The sequence below is a fragment of the Phyllostomus hastatus genome, unplaced genomic scaffold, assembly GCF_019186645.2.
Source record: "Phyllostomus hastatus isolate PE091 unplaced genomic scaffold, TTU_PhHast_1.1 phas_scaffold_93, whole genome shotgun sequence".
Classification (NCBI taxonomy): domain Eukaryota; kingdom Metazoa; phylum Chordata; class Mammalia; order Chiroptera; family Phyllostomidae; genus Phyllostomus; species Phyllostomus hastatus.
In genome coordinates, this window is record NW_025334042.1 from 40,612,121 (window position 1) to 40,632,147 (window position 20,027).

The following is a 20,027-nucleotide window of genomic DNA, read 5'->3' on the forward strand; positions in this document are numbered from 1 at the left end:
AAACCCAACCCACATCCACCCACAAGTGCAGTGTAGTAAGGTTCCAATTTGCACACCTAAGTGGAGGAAGGAGATAGATTTAGATACAACTATCCTCTAGAGGCAAACTCTCTTTTAAAGGATACATACAACACAGATGTTGGGGGCTGGGAGAGCGGCATAGGAGAGAAACTTTCACTGTACATATCCTTTCACTGTGTGTGTGTGTGTATCCTTTTGTATCATTTTTAACCACAAAACTATACTAATTGTAGTTACAAGTCCAAAATGAATTAAAAGTGAAACTAAATCAATTATCTTTAAATTGAACAAAGCAATGCAAGGTCAAGAGACTCATATACTTATGATAAACCCAATTAGCAATATAGAGTCTATCTACACAGTGTTTAGCATTCAGTTTATTACTGAATGGAAATTTGACAAATCCAAATATCTATGAAAAGGCCCTGGCCAAGTTGCTCAGTTGGTTAGAATGATATTCCCGTATTCCAAGGTTGTGGCTTTGATCCCCAGTCAGGGCACATACAAGAATCAACCAATAAATGCATAAATAAATGGAACAACAAACTGACGTCTCTCTACATATGTAAAAATCAATTTAAAAAAAATCTATGAACACTAAAAGCATTGTTTAATCAGTCTATGTGCAATTTCACTCACTTAAAAAACAGTACTTCATTTGAATATACATCCTAGTAACAGGACAGTATAGCGTTGGCTGGTGTGGCTCAGATGGTTGAAGCATCCTCCTGTGAACCAAAGGTCACAGGTTCAATTCCTGGTCAGGGCACAAGTGTAGGTCACAGGTTCTGCCCCCAGTTGGGGCATGTATGAGAGGCAACCAACTGATGTTTCTCTCTCCCCCTCCATTTCCCACTCTCTTAAATCAATGGGCATGTTCTCAGGTGAGGATTTAAAAAAAAGAGAGGACAGTATAATACAGGTGTTAAAAGCATGAACTCTGTCATCATTGGCAACTAAGGTACGAATGCAATAGCATAGATAAGGGACAGGTCCCATGCCCTGGAAGACTTGACAGACACTTCACACTATGTACCGCCTCCACACAGAGCTTCCCATAGCTGAGCAGGACCAACTGCAGTCCTGCTTCACAACCCCTCTTAAAATCTCCAACTTCTAGGAAGTGTCCAATCCTATACCCAAAGGCTCCCTCTTGGCCCCAGATCCATGCTGCAATCAGCAATTCCCTCCACTCTACAGACTAATGAAGGCAACAGCCCTAACACAGGGGAGCACAGGAGACAAGTTACAGGTGATTTCTGATTTTGACAGGATCCTAAGCTAGATAGAGATTTCACAGAAAGTAGTATCCTTCTTCCTCTAACAGTAACATAACAAGATGAGCAGAACTAAAAAGTAATGTTCCGCCTGATCTTATACAATTTCTAGAATCATACATATATTAAAAATTTTCAATCAGTTCTTTTTACCAGTGAACACGTACTGATTCTGTAAAATGTGAACAAAAGCAGCCTGGCATTTGGAAAAAAACCTGAGCCAGAAAAAGCATTCACACTGTTCAGATAGTTTCAATCATCTAAAATGGTGATTCTCAAACTAACATATATATATGAATCGCCTGAGATCTTATTAATTGCAGATTTATTCAGTGGGTTAGGGTAGGACCTGAGATACTAATGGATTGGCCAAAAAGCTCATTACGTAAGATGGCTCTAGCAGCACTTTGTTGAGTTGAACTTCACTCAAGACAAGTGTGTTAAACTGTATTGTGACAGCTGTTCTGTCAGCCTGCGTTTTTTTAAAAAAATCAAAATTGGTGAATTATTGTTAGCCATTTTAATATTGAAGATGGAAGAAAATATATTTTGGCATATTGTGCTTTATTCTTTCAAGAAAGGTAAAGTGCAATTGAAATGCAAAAAAGATTTGTGTGGTGTATGGAGAAGGTGCTGTGACCGATCAAACACGTCAAAAGTGGTTTGCGAAGTTTTGTGGAGATTTCTCGATGAATGATGAGGCTCCTGATCCTGTAGACCAGTTGAAGTTGATAGCAATCAAATCAAGGCATTAATTGAGAATAATCAATGTTATACCACATGGGAGATAACCAACATAATCAAAATATCCAAATCAATAAAGTTATTGGTGAAAATGAAAAATGTGTCTTATTTTATGGGAAAAAAATACAGATCTTTTGGCCAGCACAATATATGTTTAACAAGCATCTATCTGCTTGATGCTGCTGCTACATTTTAAGTAGCAAACTCTAAAAGATCTCTTTCACTATTATTATCCAACTGAGACTAACCAAGCTAAAGGAATTATCTCATAGAATAATAAACTAAAGCATTTGCATACACACACACTCTCTGTGACAACGGAAAACCCATTAAGTTTCAAAAAATAAATATACATGCACACACACTGTTAGAGAATCCAGTGAAATATTTAGGAAAGGAGATGAGATATTTTCATGTCCTCTCCTAAATATTCCCTTTCTCCACTTTTCCATGGACCTTGTTAAGAAACCATTTGGCAGATCACAGTTTGCTACCCCAACATCTAGAGTGCTAACTATATGGAATTTACAGAAATGGCTTCCCTTAGGAAACCAACTAAGGGCCAACTCATTCATACATACAAGAATAGCCACTTCTTTAAGAACTCAAATTACTGCCAAGCGAAACATCTGCTTGGTGGACTTGGCCATGGCCGAAAAGGATGCCAACATTGAGAAGTAAAGATCTGCTTGCTGCCTTGGCTGGTATGGCTCAGTGGATTGAGTGCTGGCCTATGTTCCAAAGGGTTGCTGGTTCAATTCCCAGTCAGGGCACATGCCTGGGTTGTAGGCCAGGTCCCCTGTAGGGGGCATGTGAGAGGCAACCACACATTGATATTTCTCTCCCTCTCTTTGTCCCTCCTTTACCCTCTCTAAAAATAAATAAAATCTTTAAAAAAAAATGCTTGCTAAATAACAAGATACAGAAGCAGAGGAAATAATACACAGATGTTATGTTATCATGATGAAGAAGGACAAGACCATGGTCTCAGTTTAACAGAAGAAAAAAAAATTGCTGATATCATTTCAGAGTCCACATTGCAGATATCGCTTGTCAAGTTTTGGCATATTATCAAATAGCCACAAAATTATCTGAAATGGCTATTAAAATACTCCTTCCTTCTCTACTAAATATCTGTATAGGGCCAAATTTTCTTCACAAAGTTCAACCAACCTAATTCACTGCAACAGACTGAATGCAGAAGCACATATATAAGAAACTAGCTATTAAGCCCTGGCTGGCGTAGCTCAGTGGATTGAGCGCGCGGGCTGGGAACTAAAGTGTCCCAGGTTCGATTCCCAGCCAGGGTACATTCCTGGGTTGCAGGCCATAACCCCCAGCAACCGCACATTGATGTCTGTCTGTCTGTCTGTCTGTCTCTCCCTCCCTCCCTCCCTTCCCTCTCTAAAAATAAATAAATAAAATCTTTAAAGAAACTAGCTATTAAGCCAGACCTTAAAGGCATTAAATATAAAACAATGTCACTTCCATATCTTTAATTGGAAAAATTACTTTTACATTAAAAAGAATACTGCTTAGGTTACATATAATAGGTTTATTTTTAAATTAATGTCTTTATAAGTTCTTGGTTTTAATTTCTAATTCTGTTATAGTGATAAACATAACCAATATAAACAAAAGCTCTTTAGATTCTTCAATAACTCTTTTAACAGCTTTATTGATATATAAGTCATATTCCTCAATATTTAAGAAAGCAAAGTATCATTAATAGGAAAATGTTTGAGAACCACTGTTCCAGACTATATAAGGAGCAAAGATTAAATGTCTCTTGAATGGAAAAGTATGTTTCTGACCTGAAATATTTTTATTTTATTCTGAGGGACATCCATTCTGAGGTCAAATGGGCAGAAACAGCTTTATCTGCAGTCTTTTCAGCTATCTGTGAGGAAATTCGTTTGTGCTGTGGATTTTTCTTGGTCCTTCTCTTCTTCCCCCTGCTTTGAAATGATTTCCAGGCTAGTCAAATGTCTAACTTTAAAAAAGAGCTGAGCCCTGGCCAGTGTGGCTCAGTGCACTGAGTGCTGGCCTATGAACCAAAAGTGGCCAGTTCGATTCCCAGTCAGGGCACATGTCTGGGCTGCAGACCAGGTCCTCCATTAGGGACATGCAAGAGGTAACCTCCTCTTATATATCGATGTTTCTCTTCCTCCCTTCCCTTCTCTCTAAAAAATAAATAAAATCTAAATTCATCTAAATGCTTTACTCTTCTGACTTTATAAATTAATACAAAATTTTTAAACCTATAAAAATACTAATAAAATGCCATTTTAATGTGTCTTCTGCATTGGCATTCCATATAAAACTTCATTTGGGAAAAAGTTTCATTGACTACTCAAAGTCTATATATTGTTTTTAGATTGTTTATTTTCTCAGTCACAGACCTAGAAATTGCCAAATTACTATGAAATGGATAGCATTTCCCAGTAAAAGTTTAGAAACCACTGAGCTACCTTATATATAAAGTGGCAGAAAGAATAAACTGTACCATAAACAAAGAAAGTAGCAGGAAAACAGTACAAGCGTGGCATCTAACCACTTTCTTCAGGATCTGGAAGTTACTGAGGTTCCACAAAAGAACCTCCCTATTCTCTAATGGAGCAGGTTGTTTTATTTTGTTCTATCAATGAAAAGCATAACCTTTAGAAAGTCTTCAGGTTCATAATTTGTATCTTAATTATTATAAAAACAAATACTCTATAATTCTAATGGTTTAAGAATGGAATATGGTTGCGATGACCAGTGTGGCTCAGCTGCTTAGGCATGGACCTGAAAAGTGAAAGGTTGCCGGTTCAATTCCTGGTCAGTGCAAATGCCTGGGTTACAGGCTCAGTCCCTGGTTGGGGTACATATGACAGGGAGCCAATCAATATTTATCTCCCACTCTTTCTTCCTCTAAAAACAAATAAAATCTTTAAAAAAAAAAAAAGGAACATGGTCTTCCATACAGAATGAAGAAAAGTGTCATGAAATAAGGGAACAGTAACTCTACTAGTCTAAGGAATATTTAACAGGGTATTATAAAATTAGTTTTGTCATTGATTATAAGCTTGTGATAGAAGTATACTATGTAAATAGTTTTCAAAGTATTTATCAAACTGTAGATAAACAAAATAATCACACACAGGAGAGTCCTAATATAATCATATAACAAGGTAATCTGGTTTTTTTTGGCTAACAGGCAATGTTCCTTTCATCCATTAGAAATTGCCACTCTCTACTCAGAAGTTTCTTCTGTTTCTCCCATATATTTACAATCAAAATTATTAAAGGTTAAAATTCAAAACAGCGGAAAGCATTTAAGAGGATTTTATATTTTTAAAAAGTCTGAAGTTGTATACCAGATATTATTCACTTTTGAGTGTGAAACTCTTTACCTGAGTTACCCACACCATTTCTCACACCCATTTGTTGAAGTGGACAATCATCTTGTGCCCTGCTCCTTATTCTGGGCATTGGCAAAGGAATTAAAAGCTAAAACTTAACCATTAAAAGAAAGAGGTTCCTTTAAGAAAACTGTAGCCCTGGCTGGTGTGGCTTAGTGGATTGAGCATGGGCCTGAGAACCAAAGGGTTGCAGGTTCGATTCCCTGTCGGGCACATGCCTGGGTTACAGGCCAGGCCCCCAGTGGGGGGGTGCGTGAAAGGCAACCACACATTGATGTTTCTCTCCCTTTCTTTCTCCCTCTTTTCCTCCTCTCTAAAAATAAATAAATATTAAAAAAAAAAAAGAAAACTATAAACTGCCTATTACATTTTATGACTTTCTCTTAAGGAAAAAGTGGGATAATGTATCTTACTACATCAAAATGTGTATCACAAAAGACACTCTAAATCTGACTTCCCATTCTTTTTTTTAAAGATGCATTTATTTATTTTTAGAGAGGGGAAGGGAGGAAGAAAGGCAGGGAAACATTTACTGGTTGCTTCTCACACCCCCAACTGGGGACCTGGTCTACAACCCAAACAAGTGCCCTGACCCAGAATAGAACCCGTGACCCTTGACCTTTTGGTTTGCAGGACCACGTCCAACCCACTGAGCTACACCACTCTGTGCTGACTTCCCATTCTATATCATAGCAGCTTACTATTTGCTGTATGTTTTGAGTTGTTCTATGTGCTTGGGTAAGACTATATTTTCTGAAGATAGCTACACCCATATTTTACACCCTCCCACATCATCTTCTTACAATATGGCATCAAGGGGAGTTTATATTGCTTCCCCTTAAATCAGAGCAGGCCAGAGACTACTACAGTTATGGTACTACCAGATTACTAAGGCTAAGTCACAAAAGCAATACAGCTTCAGCCTGGCTGTCTCTCAGAACACACAATTTGGGGGCCCTGAACTACCATGTAATGCAGTATGACTCCTCTGAAGCCACCAAGCAGAAGAAATATTGTAAGCAAAGTACACAGCGATAGAGAGAGATATAGGGGAACCACAGCTGTGCTAGTGCCCAGCTGTTTGAGTCTTCTCAGCCCAACAACCACAGAGATGACAGATACATTAGTGAGTTTTCTGGTGATTGCAGTCTCCAGCCTTTACACTGCTCCAAACTGTCACCAAGTGAAGAAGGAATGATCTAACCGGGCCAAATCCTCCTCAGATTGTAGATCTGTAAGGAAAATCATTGTTTTGAACCATTAAATGTCAGAGCTGATTGTCATGCAGCCATACTAACTGGAACAATACTTGACATGCACTAACTCATTTAATGTTTACAACCAAATGAGATGAGAGAGACTGGGACACAAAAATGACTAGACTTGCCCGAAGTCATGCAAGAACAACTCATTTATGCCAAAAAATTTAATTGCCACATTTATAAATGTGGGTATTTAAGAAATACTGAAATGCAGCCAATATTATACATCAAAATAACTGGCACTCAGTTTCATCTGGTATACACACACAAGAAATTTTTGCTTTGCTTTTGCACATCAATGGCACGCACACAAACAATATTTAACATTTACATATAATTTGACTTATCTGGGCAAATAGTTTTAGTAACAAAATAAACTATTAAATATGACTCCTACAAGTCATTTAGCCTCATAAAAAATTAATTCAAGGTCAGTCATAGAAAGCAACACTACCCTAAGGTAGAACTTGTCCCAAATTTAGAACTGAAACAGATCTTGAGCCTAACAGTGTCAACATAAAATCCAACTCCAAATATTCATCTCAGAGACAAAAAAGCAGTCATTTTAGTTTTTATTTATGAAGAACAAAATTAACTTATGAAATTGATCTTAAATGAGATTAAGGAATTTAAAGTCACATCAGATTTCTCTATGGCCAACTGGTTTTGTCTTCCAAAATGCTGTGGTGCTTCAGGATTTTAGGTCTTTAAACTGGAAGAGAATTAGGGGGAAAAAATAAAGAGAAAATGCCTACTTTACTACATGTGCTATATACACACAAGTCAGATTTCCCCAAGGCCTTTCCTACTCAACTAAGGTGGAAGGAAGTCTGCTTCCTTATGACCTGGTTGGTCTATACTATGAATCACCTATAAACATCTCATTTAGAGTAAACTAAACCTAGCTAGTGTGTTGCATATCATATGTTCAGTTTTTAGTGACATATGTAAGTACGATTTTAAGGCAAGTAAAATATGTGGCTCTGTCACATGAGATAACCATCAAAATCAATTGGAGGCACACTAAAAATCATTAGTCAAAACCAGAATATTATTATTACTATTATTACTGTAATTCCAAACCATTATCACTGTAACTTAAAAAGGTAAAATGGAGTTTCCTAATCAAGAAAAAGACTACTCTCTATCCCCACAATTATTTCTGTGAATAAAGAAAGACATAAGATTTTCCCCCAAGACCCAGCAGCGTTCACTAAATTGGCCAAAGGGGACTTTATGCAACAGTGATGAAAGACAGCCTGTGGAAAACAAGTAGGTTGCATTCTTATACCACCACTATGCACTGTGCACATTATTTTAAATTTGTTTAGTCTATTGCCCTTTAAGATGACTCCACCCACATTTTTCATTCAGCTTAACAGATCAGCAAGCAATTATCTTCAAAAAGACTAATACTAGAAACATTTTACTTCAAGACAATTACACTATATATAAGGAGTTATCTTTTACCTTCTTAAAAAGATTTGCAGAAAAATGCCTACACATGCAAAGATGGTATGTTAAAAAAAGTATGCTATGAAAAGCAACTCTCCTAATTTTTTAATAGAGTTTAGCTTTTTATTAAATGTGTTACAAAACAGGTTTAATCAAAAAGACTGAAGCTCATGTCATCATCAGACTCCTGAGATTCTTCTGCTTTGCTTCCACTTTCTTTTCCTCAGCTGGGGCAGCAGCAGTGGAGGGGCAGGACCTCCTGCTGGTGTAGTACTAGCTGCTGGGGCAGGTCCTCCAGCCCCTACACTGCAGAGGAAGCTCCCAATGTTGACATTGGCCAGGGCCTTTGCAAACAAGCCTGGCTGGAAAGGTTCAACATTTACATCAGCTGCTTTAATGAGGGCATTGATCTTATCCTCCCTCACCATCACCTCACCAAAGCGCAGGATAAGGGCTGAGTAAATGCAGGTGAGCTGCAGGAAAGTCTACGACAGAGGCCATGGTGTGGGCGAGTGCTGGGCAAGCGCTGCCAGGAGTGGTGCTAGTTGCTGAGTGAAGTAAGGGCCTTACCCCAATACGGCCTTAGCTTCCTGGGAAGCAGGGAGGACCTTAGTAGCAGCTGAGGAAAGGGGCACAACTCCCATTTTATATGGAAGCAGTCACATATTCACTGTTTTTTTTAAAGTTAGTATTAAATTATAAAAATATTTCTAACAAATACGACTACACGAACTCTGGCTAGTGTGGCTCAGTTGGTTGAAGCATCGTCCTTTAAACCTAAAGGTCATGGGTTCAATTCCCAATCAAGGTACATGCTTAGGTTGCAGGTTCAATCCCAGCAACCGATCAATGTTTCTCTGATCAATGTTCCTCTCTCACATCAATGTTTGTTTCTTTCTTTCTCTTTCCTTCTTTCTCTCTTCCCCCTTCCCTCCCTTCCTTCTCTCTCTAAAACCAGTAAGCATGTCCTTGGGTGAAGGTGAAAAAAAAATTTTTAATGACTGCAGCAGGGCTCAGCACCTCAAGACTTGTTTGAATGACTGCCAACATGAATTGAAAGCACTAAAAAGTCTAGTGCTGATTCATTCACAGCACCTTAACAGATATTTACAAAAAGTAATGGTAAAAACTTTTATAATTTAGAAACAAACTAGCAAATGTACTTACTGAAATATACTAATACCCTTCTATGTGTTTTCTTGAATTGGTAACACTTCATATTTCTAGAATCTCAAAATATAAATGAAAAGAAGAAAGCAAGTCAAGGACTTCAAAAGTGTTCCAAAAATAATATGTCAATAAAGACTTTTCATCCCTGGCTGGCATAGTTCAGTGGACTGAGCGCGGACTGCGAACCAAAATGTCGCAGGTTCGATTCCCAGTCAGGGCACATGCCTGGGTTGTGGGCCACGGCCCCCAGCAACCACACATTGATGTTTCTCTCTCTCTCTCTTTCTCCCTCCCTTACCTCTCTAAAAATAAATAAATAAATAAATCTTTAAAAAAAAGACTTTTCATTCCCCTTAAAACTAAATAACTACAACACTTAAAAACTAACATCCATAGTTCAGTCTTAAGAGGGATCTAGGCTATAATCTATATGTATATAAATACTAGAAATGAAAATAAGGTCAATAAATACATATATAAATAATTTGCAAATGAGAAAGGTTAAAAATTTAAAGAGCTACTTATTTATATGATTTTAATGAAACTTCCCCAGTCAAGGTTGCTAAACAGTCACAAAGGCAGTACAGCAGCTAAAACCACACATTTAGGGCCAGAACGGCACATTCTCAAGGAGCTATGTAACTTGGGCAAGTTATAATCTCTGTGCACTTCCTCACCTCACTGGTTGTTGATGAGGATACAAAGAGCTGCACTTCTTAAAACCCTGTCAGTAAGCTCTAGAATCTGAGTCTTAAGCAAAGCAGGTAGTAATTTCCTCCTAAAATAATATGCAAATTTTTGTTGGGGAAGCCTGCTTTTTAAAATTATTCAAATAATCACAACTTTTTTCAAATGTTTCCACATACGTTTTAAAAAACTGGGGGAACACATAAAGCAAATGGTTATCCTTGTTTCATGCAGCCACACTAATGGCAATGAGAAAGAATAAATGTGTATAAGGTATATCAGAATTCAGTTGAAGTCAAGCAAGTACTGAGTTAGTGAATTAACATAGGCAGTGTAATATATGAGTGGAGGCAGTATGTGCTGGAAGTATAAAGATAAATAGGACCTGATTTTAATCTTAAAAGTGTTAGAGCCCAGAGAAGACAAACAGAAATGGGTATTTTAAATTAGAATTCCAGTGATTTTTGAACTCAAGTATCTTTGAAGTCCTGAATATGACAAAGCTACATGTGCAACATTCTGGGTTTGTCTAAAGGATAGCTCCAAATTATATTGTTCAGTCAAAACCCCTCATTTTTAAGAAAAAGAATCTGAAGTTCAGAAATATGAAATGATCTGCCAAATTTCCTGCAAATAGGATCTAGTAGAACCAGTACTACAATATTGATTACTTATTCCCACTATTCTTTTCACACGTCTATGCATGAGAAATGGGAGGGTGACTCTGAATTAAATACAGCCCTAGACCCTTTCACTCCATCTCACTTACTCATAACACTAAGATATTTCTCCTATTTTACAGTAATATTTCTGAGAAGTTAAATTAAAATAACCCAAGTCTTCCCCAGGCCGGGTGGCTCAGTTAGTTGGAGTATCATCTTGTACACCAAAAAGGTTGTGGGTTCCATTCCCCATCCAGCTGCATATGGGCAGGGAAGCAATAGATATTTCTTTCTCTCTACTACTCCTGCCTCTCTCTCTAAAATCAATGAAAAATAAAAATTAAAAATATTTAAAAATAAAAAAATAGCCCAAGTCTTCCTGACTTAAGGTTCATGTTCTTTTACTACCCAGTGTTCCTTTAGTTGTTTCAGTAATAGATGGGTCTGGAAAAAAGGGTGAGATATTGGTACAATTAAATCCCCAAGAAAAGAATTTTTACTCAGAAATAGTGTGAGTGAAATATTTACTCAGAAATAGTCTGAGGATTTGTCTTAGTGACAACTTGGGAAATTAGCTTTTCTTTCCTTTGACTCAGTTTCCTAAAATTGAGTCAAAGGAAAGTTGGGGGAATAGCTATGACTTTTTCCCCAACTTCTTCCCTAGCTCAAGTACTTCATTTAACACCTGCACTATTCCTCTAACCTCTTAATTGGTCTCCCAGCTCAACCTTCCTTTTCTACTTTTGCCACATATAATTAACTTTCCTGTTTCACAAGTTTCATCATTCATCCAAAACATACTTAAGAATACCTAAAATAAGTATCAAGCACTGTGCCAGGTACTGCGGACAGAGGAATGATCAAAATAGACAGGGTTCTTATTCTCAGGGAGCATACATTATAGCAGGATAGAAAGACTGAAATAATTATTCAAATTGTAATAAGGACAAAGAAGAACTTAAAGAGTGCTAGCAATTTATCTAACAAAGAATCAGGAATAGTTTGCCTGAGAAAACGTTAAAGGTAAGACCTGAACATGACTATCAGTTACAAAGACAGAAACAGCAGAGAGGCAAAAGAATCTAATTCACAAACGTACACTGAGAAACATGTGCACCTGTGTTGGTGTGAAAGGTCCCCTTTTAGCCATTAATTCTTTATTTCACAGTTCCAACACACATTCTCTGATCTAGGCAGGAAAGTCTCCAGAATATGCTGTGTTCTTTCCTTCACATGCTTCATTTAGGATTTCTAGAAATTTCTCTTCATCACTCTCTTAACCATAAAATCCACTTCCACACTCCCACCAAAACCTAAGTCATTCATTACAATATTCATTGCAATACTCTCCCATTTTAAAGTACTGTGTCACAAATTTACAAATAAACTAGTAAATAACAGAATCCTATTTTTTTTAGTCTCCTTTTAAAAAACTTAGTATCTGGAGAGGTACCATCACATTTCTTTCTTATCATTGAACCGGGAACAATGGTAACCATGATTTTTAAACATACAAATACAAATCTGATTTCCTACCCATGCCCTAAATTGTCCACTTAGTTCTAAGGTCAATACAATTATTATTTTCACAGATGCAAACTACTAGACCTAAAAACGAACTTAACATGTAGTTAGGTAACTGCAAACCCATCACCATTACTAGAAAACACACCTCACAACTTTTTACTAATAGATCAGCAGCTTCACGTACATATTAAAAACTAATAAAAATAAAAGGTATTATGAGGCTTTTTAGGTCAACTACAGAATAGATACACAGGGTGGAGCAAAAGTACACTTACAATTGTTCCTATGGAAAATAATACAATAACAAATAATACAAGAATAAACTGTTCTGCATACTCACGCAACTGTAAACCTTTTGCCCCACCCTATATATGTTTAAAATAATTGATTATAACAGATTTTCTTGTGTGAAGTATTTTGATCAAGCACACCCTTTTGCAAGTTTCTGCAGCACTCACTCACAGATACTTGCCACACGTTTAACAGTTGGTATGTTACTTTTTGGCATTTCAGATCTTATACTGCTTCACAACAACAGCCGATCTTTACTAGCTATTACCAGTTCGTTTGTGCAGTCTGTCTCTCCCACCCAGGAGGCCAGATTATTTGTTTTATTTACTGCTGTATACCCAGCATCCAGAATAGTACCTGGCACAAAATGGAGGTTCTATGTGCATCTGTGAAATAAATACCTACCACACAGTAAATGCTTAATCAATTGCATGTCAAATACTCTACATGTAACCCCCAAAACAATCTTACAGAAAAAGAACTATTATTGTCCTCCTTTTGCAGATGAGAAACCTGAAATAGCAGTTAAGACATTAAATAACTTAAGTAACTGTCCCATGGTCACCCAGATTAAGTAAATTTCAAATCCAAGCATTCTGATTTATATCTCACTCTTAACTACTACTCTCCCTATACTTTCTCCCTCAACTTCAAATTTTCCATTAACTTTGATAAAACGTGAAGCACTTTCATACAGTAAAACAGTAAATGCTTCTAACAATGGCTTTTTTAAAACCCTCTGGCAACTATTCATTTCAGATTTCCATATTGTGTTTTGAAAATACGGCTTTTATGGAAACTTTCCATCTCAGAGTTGTCCAATCTTTTTAACATCTATTATGCTCCTCTGTATATCCTCTAAATAGGTAGTTCTTAGACCAACTCTTGACAATCTGATAAAAGTTGCTGACATCTTCTCAGAGAAATAGCTGTATTTAATTTTGCATACAACTTCACATGCAAAGCTGTCCTTAAACTCATCAATACCAGATACAATGAATGACTCAACCAAGGGCACCAATTCCTGGCCCTAATTTAGTCTCCTTTACAGAAATTATATTGTTGGTACTTAAATTTAAATCTAGTAATTGAGTATTCAACCTATCCAAGGGACTATGTTAAATACTGCAAAGTTCTAAACAAGCTGAACAGTCCATGCTCTAACAAATGTACCATTCTACAAGCAAAAGGATAAAGCAAGCATTCAAATAACATGGATTCTTCACAACAGTTCAGAGGAGTAGTTCAGAGAAATTCATATGGACCACAGAACCCACAGAACTGTAAAAGCTAACCCTGTTTTACAGCTGAGGAGCTAAGGCTCAAAGATAATTACTTAAAATCATAACATAGACAAGACTAAAATCTGACCTGTGCCCTTTGTCTCCAGATTACAGGCTCTTTATATTAATATTCTACATCCCTCCAACTATAGAATGGAGCCATAAAAGGAGAGGAAAAACAGAGAATACAAATTAAAAGAAAAAATTAAAGCCAAGTTTTAAAAGCCAGGAAAGGATTCACTGTGACGTTTTGAAAGGTTGTCTCAGTCATCAAAAATCTGAAGCCATTAGCCCTGGCTGGTGTGGCTCAGTGGGTTGGGCATCGTCCTGCAAACCAAAAGGTCAACAGTTCTACTCCCAGTTATGTCGCATGCTTGGGATACCAGCCAGGTCCCCAGTAGGAGAGGCAACCCTATTGAGGTTCCTCTCCCTTGCTCCCTCCCTTCCCCTCTTTCTAAAAGTAGGTAAAATCTTTAAAATCTTTTTGAAGCAATTATTGTGTATCAGATTGTGAATGAAAAGAAAAATGAGAAAAAATCTGCTCAATGAAGATGTATGCAGATGTATTTAGATTATAAAAAGGCACCGTGACTTCTTCCTTGCTCTCTCTCAGGTTATTTGCTCTGGGGGAAACTACCTATGTCATGAGGCCACACAAACAGCCCTAAGGAGATACTGACTTGGTTAGTTAACCGAGACCTCCTGCCAAAAGCAAGGATTCCTAGCCCCAATCAATCCTTCATATGGCTGCAGTGCTGGCCAACACTTTCACTGCAAACTCATGAGACCGTAGGCCAGAACCACCTAGCTAAGCTTTTCCATTCTTGACTCTCAGAAGCTGTATGTTATAACGAATGTTTGGTCCTGGCTGGTGTGGCTCAGCGGACTGAGCAACGGTCTGCAAACCAAGTGGTTGCCAGTTTGATTCCCAGTCAGGGCACCTGCCTGGGCTGCAGCAGGCCAGGTCCCCAGTGGGGGGTGCACAAGAGGCAAGCACACACTGATGTTTCTCTCCCTCTCTTTTTCCCTCCCTTCCCCACTCTCTAAAAATAAATAAAATCTTTTAAAAAGGCATATATCTTTGTTCTTTTAATTTGCTAAATTTTAGCAAATTGTGTTATACAATAATAAATAATACAACAGGCAAGGTGTGAAATCGCTAACTTTGTTTACATCAGATCAATGAAGTTTTGTGCCAGGAGCTATGGCAAAACCTACACCTCAGCATTAAGTCTCACAGCAATATGCAAGATGGATGAAAAGGGAATCATTTTGTCTTCCCAACTCCTACAAATGTCCATTAAAGAGTCCTGCACATAGTAAATACACATAGAATTCCCTAATTGATCCAACAAAGTAGGTACTTTCAATGTTTCCTAAAGTAAAATGACCCCTTACAATCTCTCTCAATACACATTCAGTCCCAAAATCTGTTTGGTTTTTTTTTTTTACTGTTGCCATACCTTCCTTAACTGAGCATTACAATGTTTCATGATAATTATAATTATCATGAAAACTGAGACCTATTAGAAACTTTTCCCTAAACTTGATCAAAAGGGTAGCTAAAAAGAAGAATGCTAGAGACTATAAAGAGCTGACTGCTTCAGAGATGAAAGGGGTAAATAGTAAAAAGAAGTTTTACTGAGTAAAATATTACTTTACACAAAAGTATTTTATTGCCTCAAACATACAGATCCTTAATAAATCTTGACAATAATCTCAACATGCAGCCTTCCAGAATTAATCTGATTTAAAAGTTTAGCCACTATACTAGAGGAAGATCTTCCCAGTCCAGGGAAATTGGGCAATGTCTGTCTTCCCAGTGTCAAAGCAATCTTAATTATACCTCCAAGTTTGCAACCCAGAAGGTTGAAAATCCAAATTCTGATTCACAAAATTGTAAGGCCGGTGGCCTTTGCTGAGCATTTCAAGTACACACTATATACCCTTCCCTATCACTCCATCCTTACATGCATTTTTCACTTGACAAGTACCTTTATCCCAAAAGGCTGATAAAAGTGGCTAAAAGAGGTCTTAGCTTTATCTTAAGTCATGGCTCATATTCTAGTAGGGGGCTGGGAACAAAATATAAAAGAGATAACCACAAAATAGAGGTCGTTATTATCGACTCACATAGGTAAAAAGCTAAGAGTTCTTTCATATAATGATTCAATAGGTAGAACTAATTTGTAAACTAAAAAATTTGAGGCATTTTAAATTCTAAAAGTGTAGCCTCTGTAATTAACTTAGAAAGTGCTAACTTTTTGAAAAATATTTAAGCTTAGACTCAAAGTAAAACCAGTTTTTAGTGTTCCTGCACCACTAAATATCCTCTCCCTAAGAAAATTCAATTATCTGTATAACCAAAGCAAGAGTAAATTACCTATCAATTTGAAGATTTTCTAACTTCACCAAAATAAACACACGAATACACTTACACTGGTTTTGAATAACTCTCTCCTGGGGAAAAGAATCACTGTTTTTTGTACCAAGTGTTATTTAATCATTTTATAAATTAAGTCACTTTTTCACCATACAACACTTCAATACATGATTACAAAGTGACACCTTGGATCACCAGCTTTAGGATTTAAGTCTTTATGCTTAATTCTTTCTCAAAAAGAAGCTCTTACAGTTAAAGATATTTAAGATATTTCAACAAATTCAAAAATATGTTAAACTCAAAGATACAATCTAATGTCAAAGTGACAGAAAAAAACTGAACAGGCCTCCTAAAGAAACAGTACGATAAAATCGTTGTGATAGGATTGCCTCGAGTTTTTAAAAAGCACTTTAAAACCACAATATCCTTTCATCAGTTACAAAAATAAAGACTTCCTACCATAAAAATCAATCTATAAAATTCACATAGATTGGTGTAATCTGCAGGGCAGTTGGTAAGAATCATGAATCCTTTCCAAATTTAAAATTAAAAAACAAAAACAAAAACCTCCAAAGGCAGCAAGGGGCATTACAGGACATCACAGATTTAAAATTATCAAGACCACAACCAGTTTCTCTAAAACTCGAGGCTTTTCATACAAATGATAAATCTATTACTCTGAACTGGTAGAATGACTACAATATTTTGTAGTCTCTAATGCTTAAACATTAAGGAAATCAAGTATGCTTAGTTATCAAATTTTAACCTTATTTGGACTTGTGGCACAAATATCTTACTCCTCACTCTGAATATGATGCAAAAATTAGATACTCAAGCAAATATCTAATAAATATGAAATGAAGCCAAAACTCCACTTCCTAAAATATTACTTATCCAATAATTCACTGTCTCCTAAGAGGAAGCAGGGGACAGATACTACCTGAAACAATAAAAACTGACACATAGCGTGTTATTAAAGGTGAGTTATTCTAACTCTTGTGAAGTGGAAATATCAGGAGACTTAAGAACCTTTGTTCAGCTCCGTCACTACCATTCTACACTTACTGTTTTAGGAAGACACTCAACTTGCTTCTTCATCTGTTAAATGGAAAATATCAATAATACCTATCTTGCACTACAGTTGAGAATGAAATAACTGCAACACTTAAATTGTGCAGTGCTGAACAGATGTAAATGTGTGTGTGTGTACACTAAGTAAATAAAACTGTGGAAACTATATCAACTTTCAAATATCTACCAGTACCAATGAAGGAGGATATAACAAAATGATAAATAACACATGCTTCATTGTGCAGTTCACATCAATTTTTAATTTTCTCAAAGGCATTCTCCTTCCTGCCATGCCTGTACAATTCTGTACAATTTTTCTAAGGTCCGTACAGTCCATTTGACCCCATCCCAGATGTCTGACCTAGACATTAAAGTGCCAGATTCTAGCACTGTACCTCCCAAATATTTAGGCGTTGCATTCCATATTACTACATTCAATTTAAAGCAAAGTGTTCATTTTTATCAGTTAACAACGAAAATTCCTATCACTTCAGAATACTTAAGAATTTTAAACCCAAGTCAATATCAATTGCTGAAAATTCTACTGCTCATCAAAACATTAACAAAATAAATGCTATTATATTTTAGCAGCATCATATGCATCAAGTAGTTTTTCAGAAGTACATTAAAAACCAATTAAAGTATGAAGTTTTCCAAAGAGATCAAAAGTAGTAGTAAGAATTGAAACATACTACTGCAAAATTGTAATGTCCCGAAAAAATGAGGCTCATTTGTCAGCTTTCCCAAACTTCAGAAAAATGCTAATTCCTTCAGAGATCTCTCCAGTACATGACTTTAAATACTATCATCTCAAATCGTAACTCTCAAATTGAAGCATTACTAAACAGATATTAAATCACAAACTACACTGTACCTTAAAGACTGTATTTTGTTCCGATTCCAACTCTACTTCATTCCGCAAAGTTATTTTAAAAGCCATCAATTCATTTTCCTTTTCTACAATGATTTGTTCGTTTTAAACTTTCTTTCGGATATGATCACAAAACAAATAGAAGTTATTTAAATCACTTTGGAGACCTTACTAACGAGTACACAGGAGTTATTCTGGAAACACTGATTAATTATAAACGAACAGTCTTTCCTAAGTAGAGAAGAGTGATAGTTGGGGTCTCCTCCCTGAACGGGGAAGTTCTGTTAAATCCAAGCGAAACCAGCCATGTTGGAAAACACTTGTCAATTCTAGTTCTGACAAGTGTTCGCGAACACGGTGGAAGCTAACCTTGTGTACTGAGGTGTGTACATCAAGGGCCTCTTCAGCTCCGACAGAGGATCTGGGCCTACTGTGGGGGTTCTTTCCGAGTTAGAGCTGTCCTTAGGTCTGTACGGACTGCAGAGCCAAGGGGAAAGAGGACGCGGAAAGGGGAGTTGGGGGGAAAATGGTTTGAGAGTTTGAAGCCGCTATCCGCAGCCAGAGGGGCGGGGCGGCCGGGAGAGATTTCCGAGTTGAGAGCCTGGGGGAGGGGCCGAGGATTCGGGGAACAGGGGGATCTCAGCAAAAAGTCCCCTTGGCCCAGGAGTGCAAGAGAAGGGAAGCGCTTCAGGGCACCTACCTGTCCTCCGAGTCCATGCGGCTGAGGGGTTCCCCATCCGACGACATCTCCAAGCTGCCTCGCCGGCCCCCGGAGGTCGCGCTGCTTCCGCCTCCCCCGGTCCCGTAGCCCTCGTCGCCGCCGCTGGAGACGACGCTGCTGCTACTGCTGCCGCCCCCGCCGCCGCCCTGGCTGCCCCGCGGTCCCTTGGGTTCCTCCAGGCCCTCCTTGCCGTCCCCATCCCCGCTGCTACTGCTGGCTGCGCCGGGGCTCAGCGAGCGTGTCTCGTCGCTGCTGCTCCCGCCGCTGCTGCCCACCAGGCTCTCAGCGCTACTCTCCTCCTCGCCACCGCCGCTGCTGCTGCTCTCGTCCTCCTCGTCCTCCTCCTCGTCCTCGTCCTCATCCTCCCCGGCCTGGCTGGCGCTCTCGGGGCTCGGCTCCGACATCGTCTCCGCCTCGCCGCCCCCCACTCCGCCGCCGCCTCCACCGCCCCCACCGCCGTTCAGCAGCAGCGCCGCCACAGCCTCGGCCTCCGCCTCCTCTTCCTCTTCCTCCTCTTCCTCCTCCTCCTCGGGGGGCTCAGCCCGGCCCCGAGCCACTGAGCCGGGGCTGCCAGGGGGCAGAGGGCTCAGGCGGGAGAGCTCCTCCAGGTCGGCCATGTCGGTGATAGCGGCGGCCATGGCGGCGCCTGCTCCTCCTCCTCCTCCCGGCCGCCGCCGCCTCCCTCTCTCGACTCTGGCTCCCTAGCCCCCTCCCAAACGCCCAAAACTCGGCCGACGCCGCTGCAGAGCAAGAGGAGGGCCCGCGAGCTGCGTCAGCCTACACACGCGCTACGGAGCCCGCGCGGGGACAGCACACACGCGGAGACAGCTGCGCGCCTGCGCGGAGACGCGAAGTGGCACCTCCCCCGGCCGCGGGTTCCGCGCCCGCACCCCCACCAGGGTCCGGGCTTGGCCTCCGCCCCGCCCCACCCCTCCCCTCCCGCAGAGGGCTCAGAGTTTCCTTCAGGCCTTCCCACGCTTTCCCGGCCTCGCAGCGGGCGGGACACGCAGAACGAAAACCTGAGTGCGGGTCGGGGATTTTAACAGCCCTCCGAGTTCTCATGAGAAAGTCATTACTTCCGGGGGTGTTTGGGGAGTGTCCCCAGGGGACAGGCACACAGCCAGAAATCGGACAAGTCCCCGGTCTTCTGTGAGCTTACAATCTACGAGGAGAGGCAATTAAAATGAGTAGCAATAAA

General features: G+C 39.1%; 1 protein-coding gene and 1 pseudogene across 1 annotated transcript in view; both read right to left on the reverse strand.

The window, feature by feature from the left end:
* The window catches only part of AEBP2 (AE binding protein 2), a 61,937-nt gene extending 42,262 nt beyond the window's left edge, over window positions 1–19,675 (reverse strand). The window contains exon 1 of the mRNA XM_045829643.1: window positions 18,809–19,675. Within this exon, the coding sequence (XP_045685599.1) occupies window positions 18,809–19,467 (659 nt within the window). The 5' untranslated portion in view covers window positions 19,468–19,675. The remainder of the gene's footprint in view (window positions 1–18,808) is intronic.
* LOC123812529 lies at window positions 8,312–8,807 on the reverse strand (annotated as a pseudogene).
* Window positions 19,676–20,027: the final 352 nt, after the last annotated feature.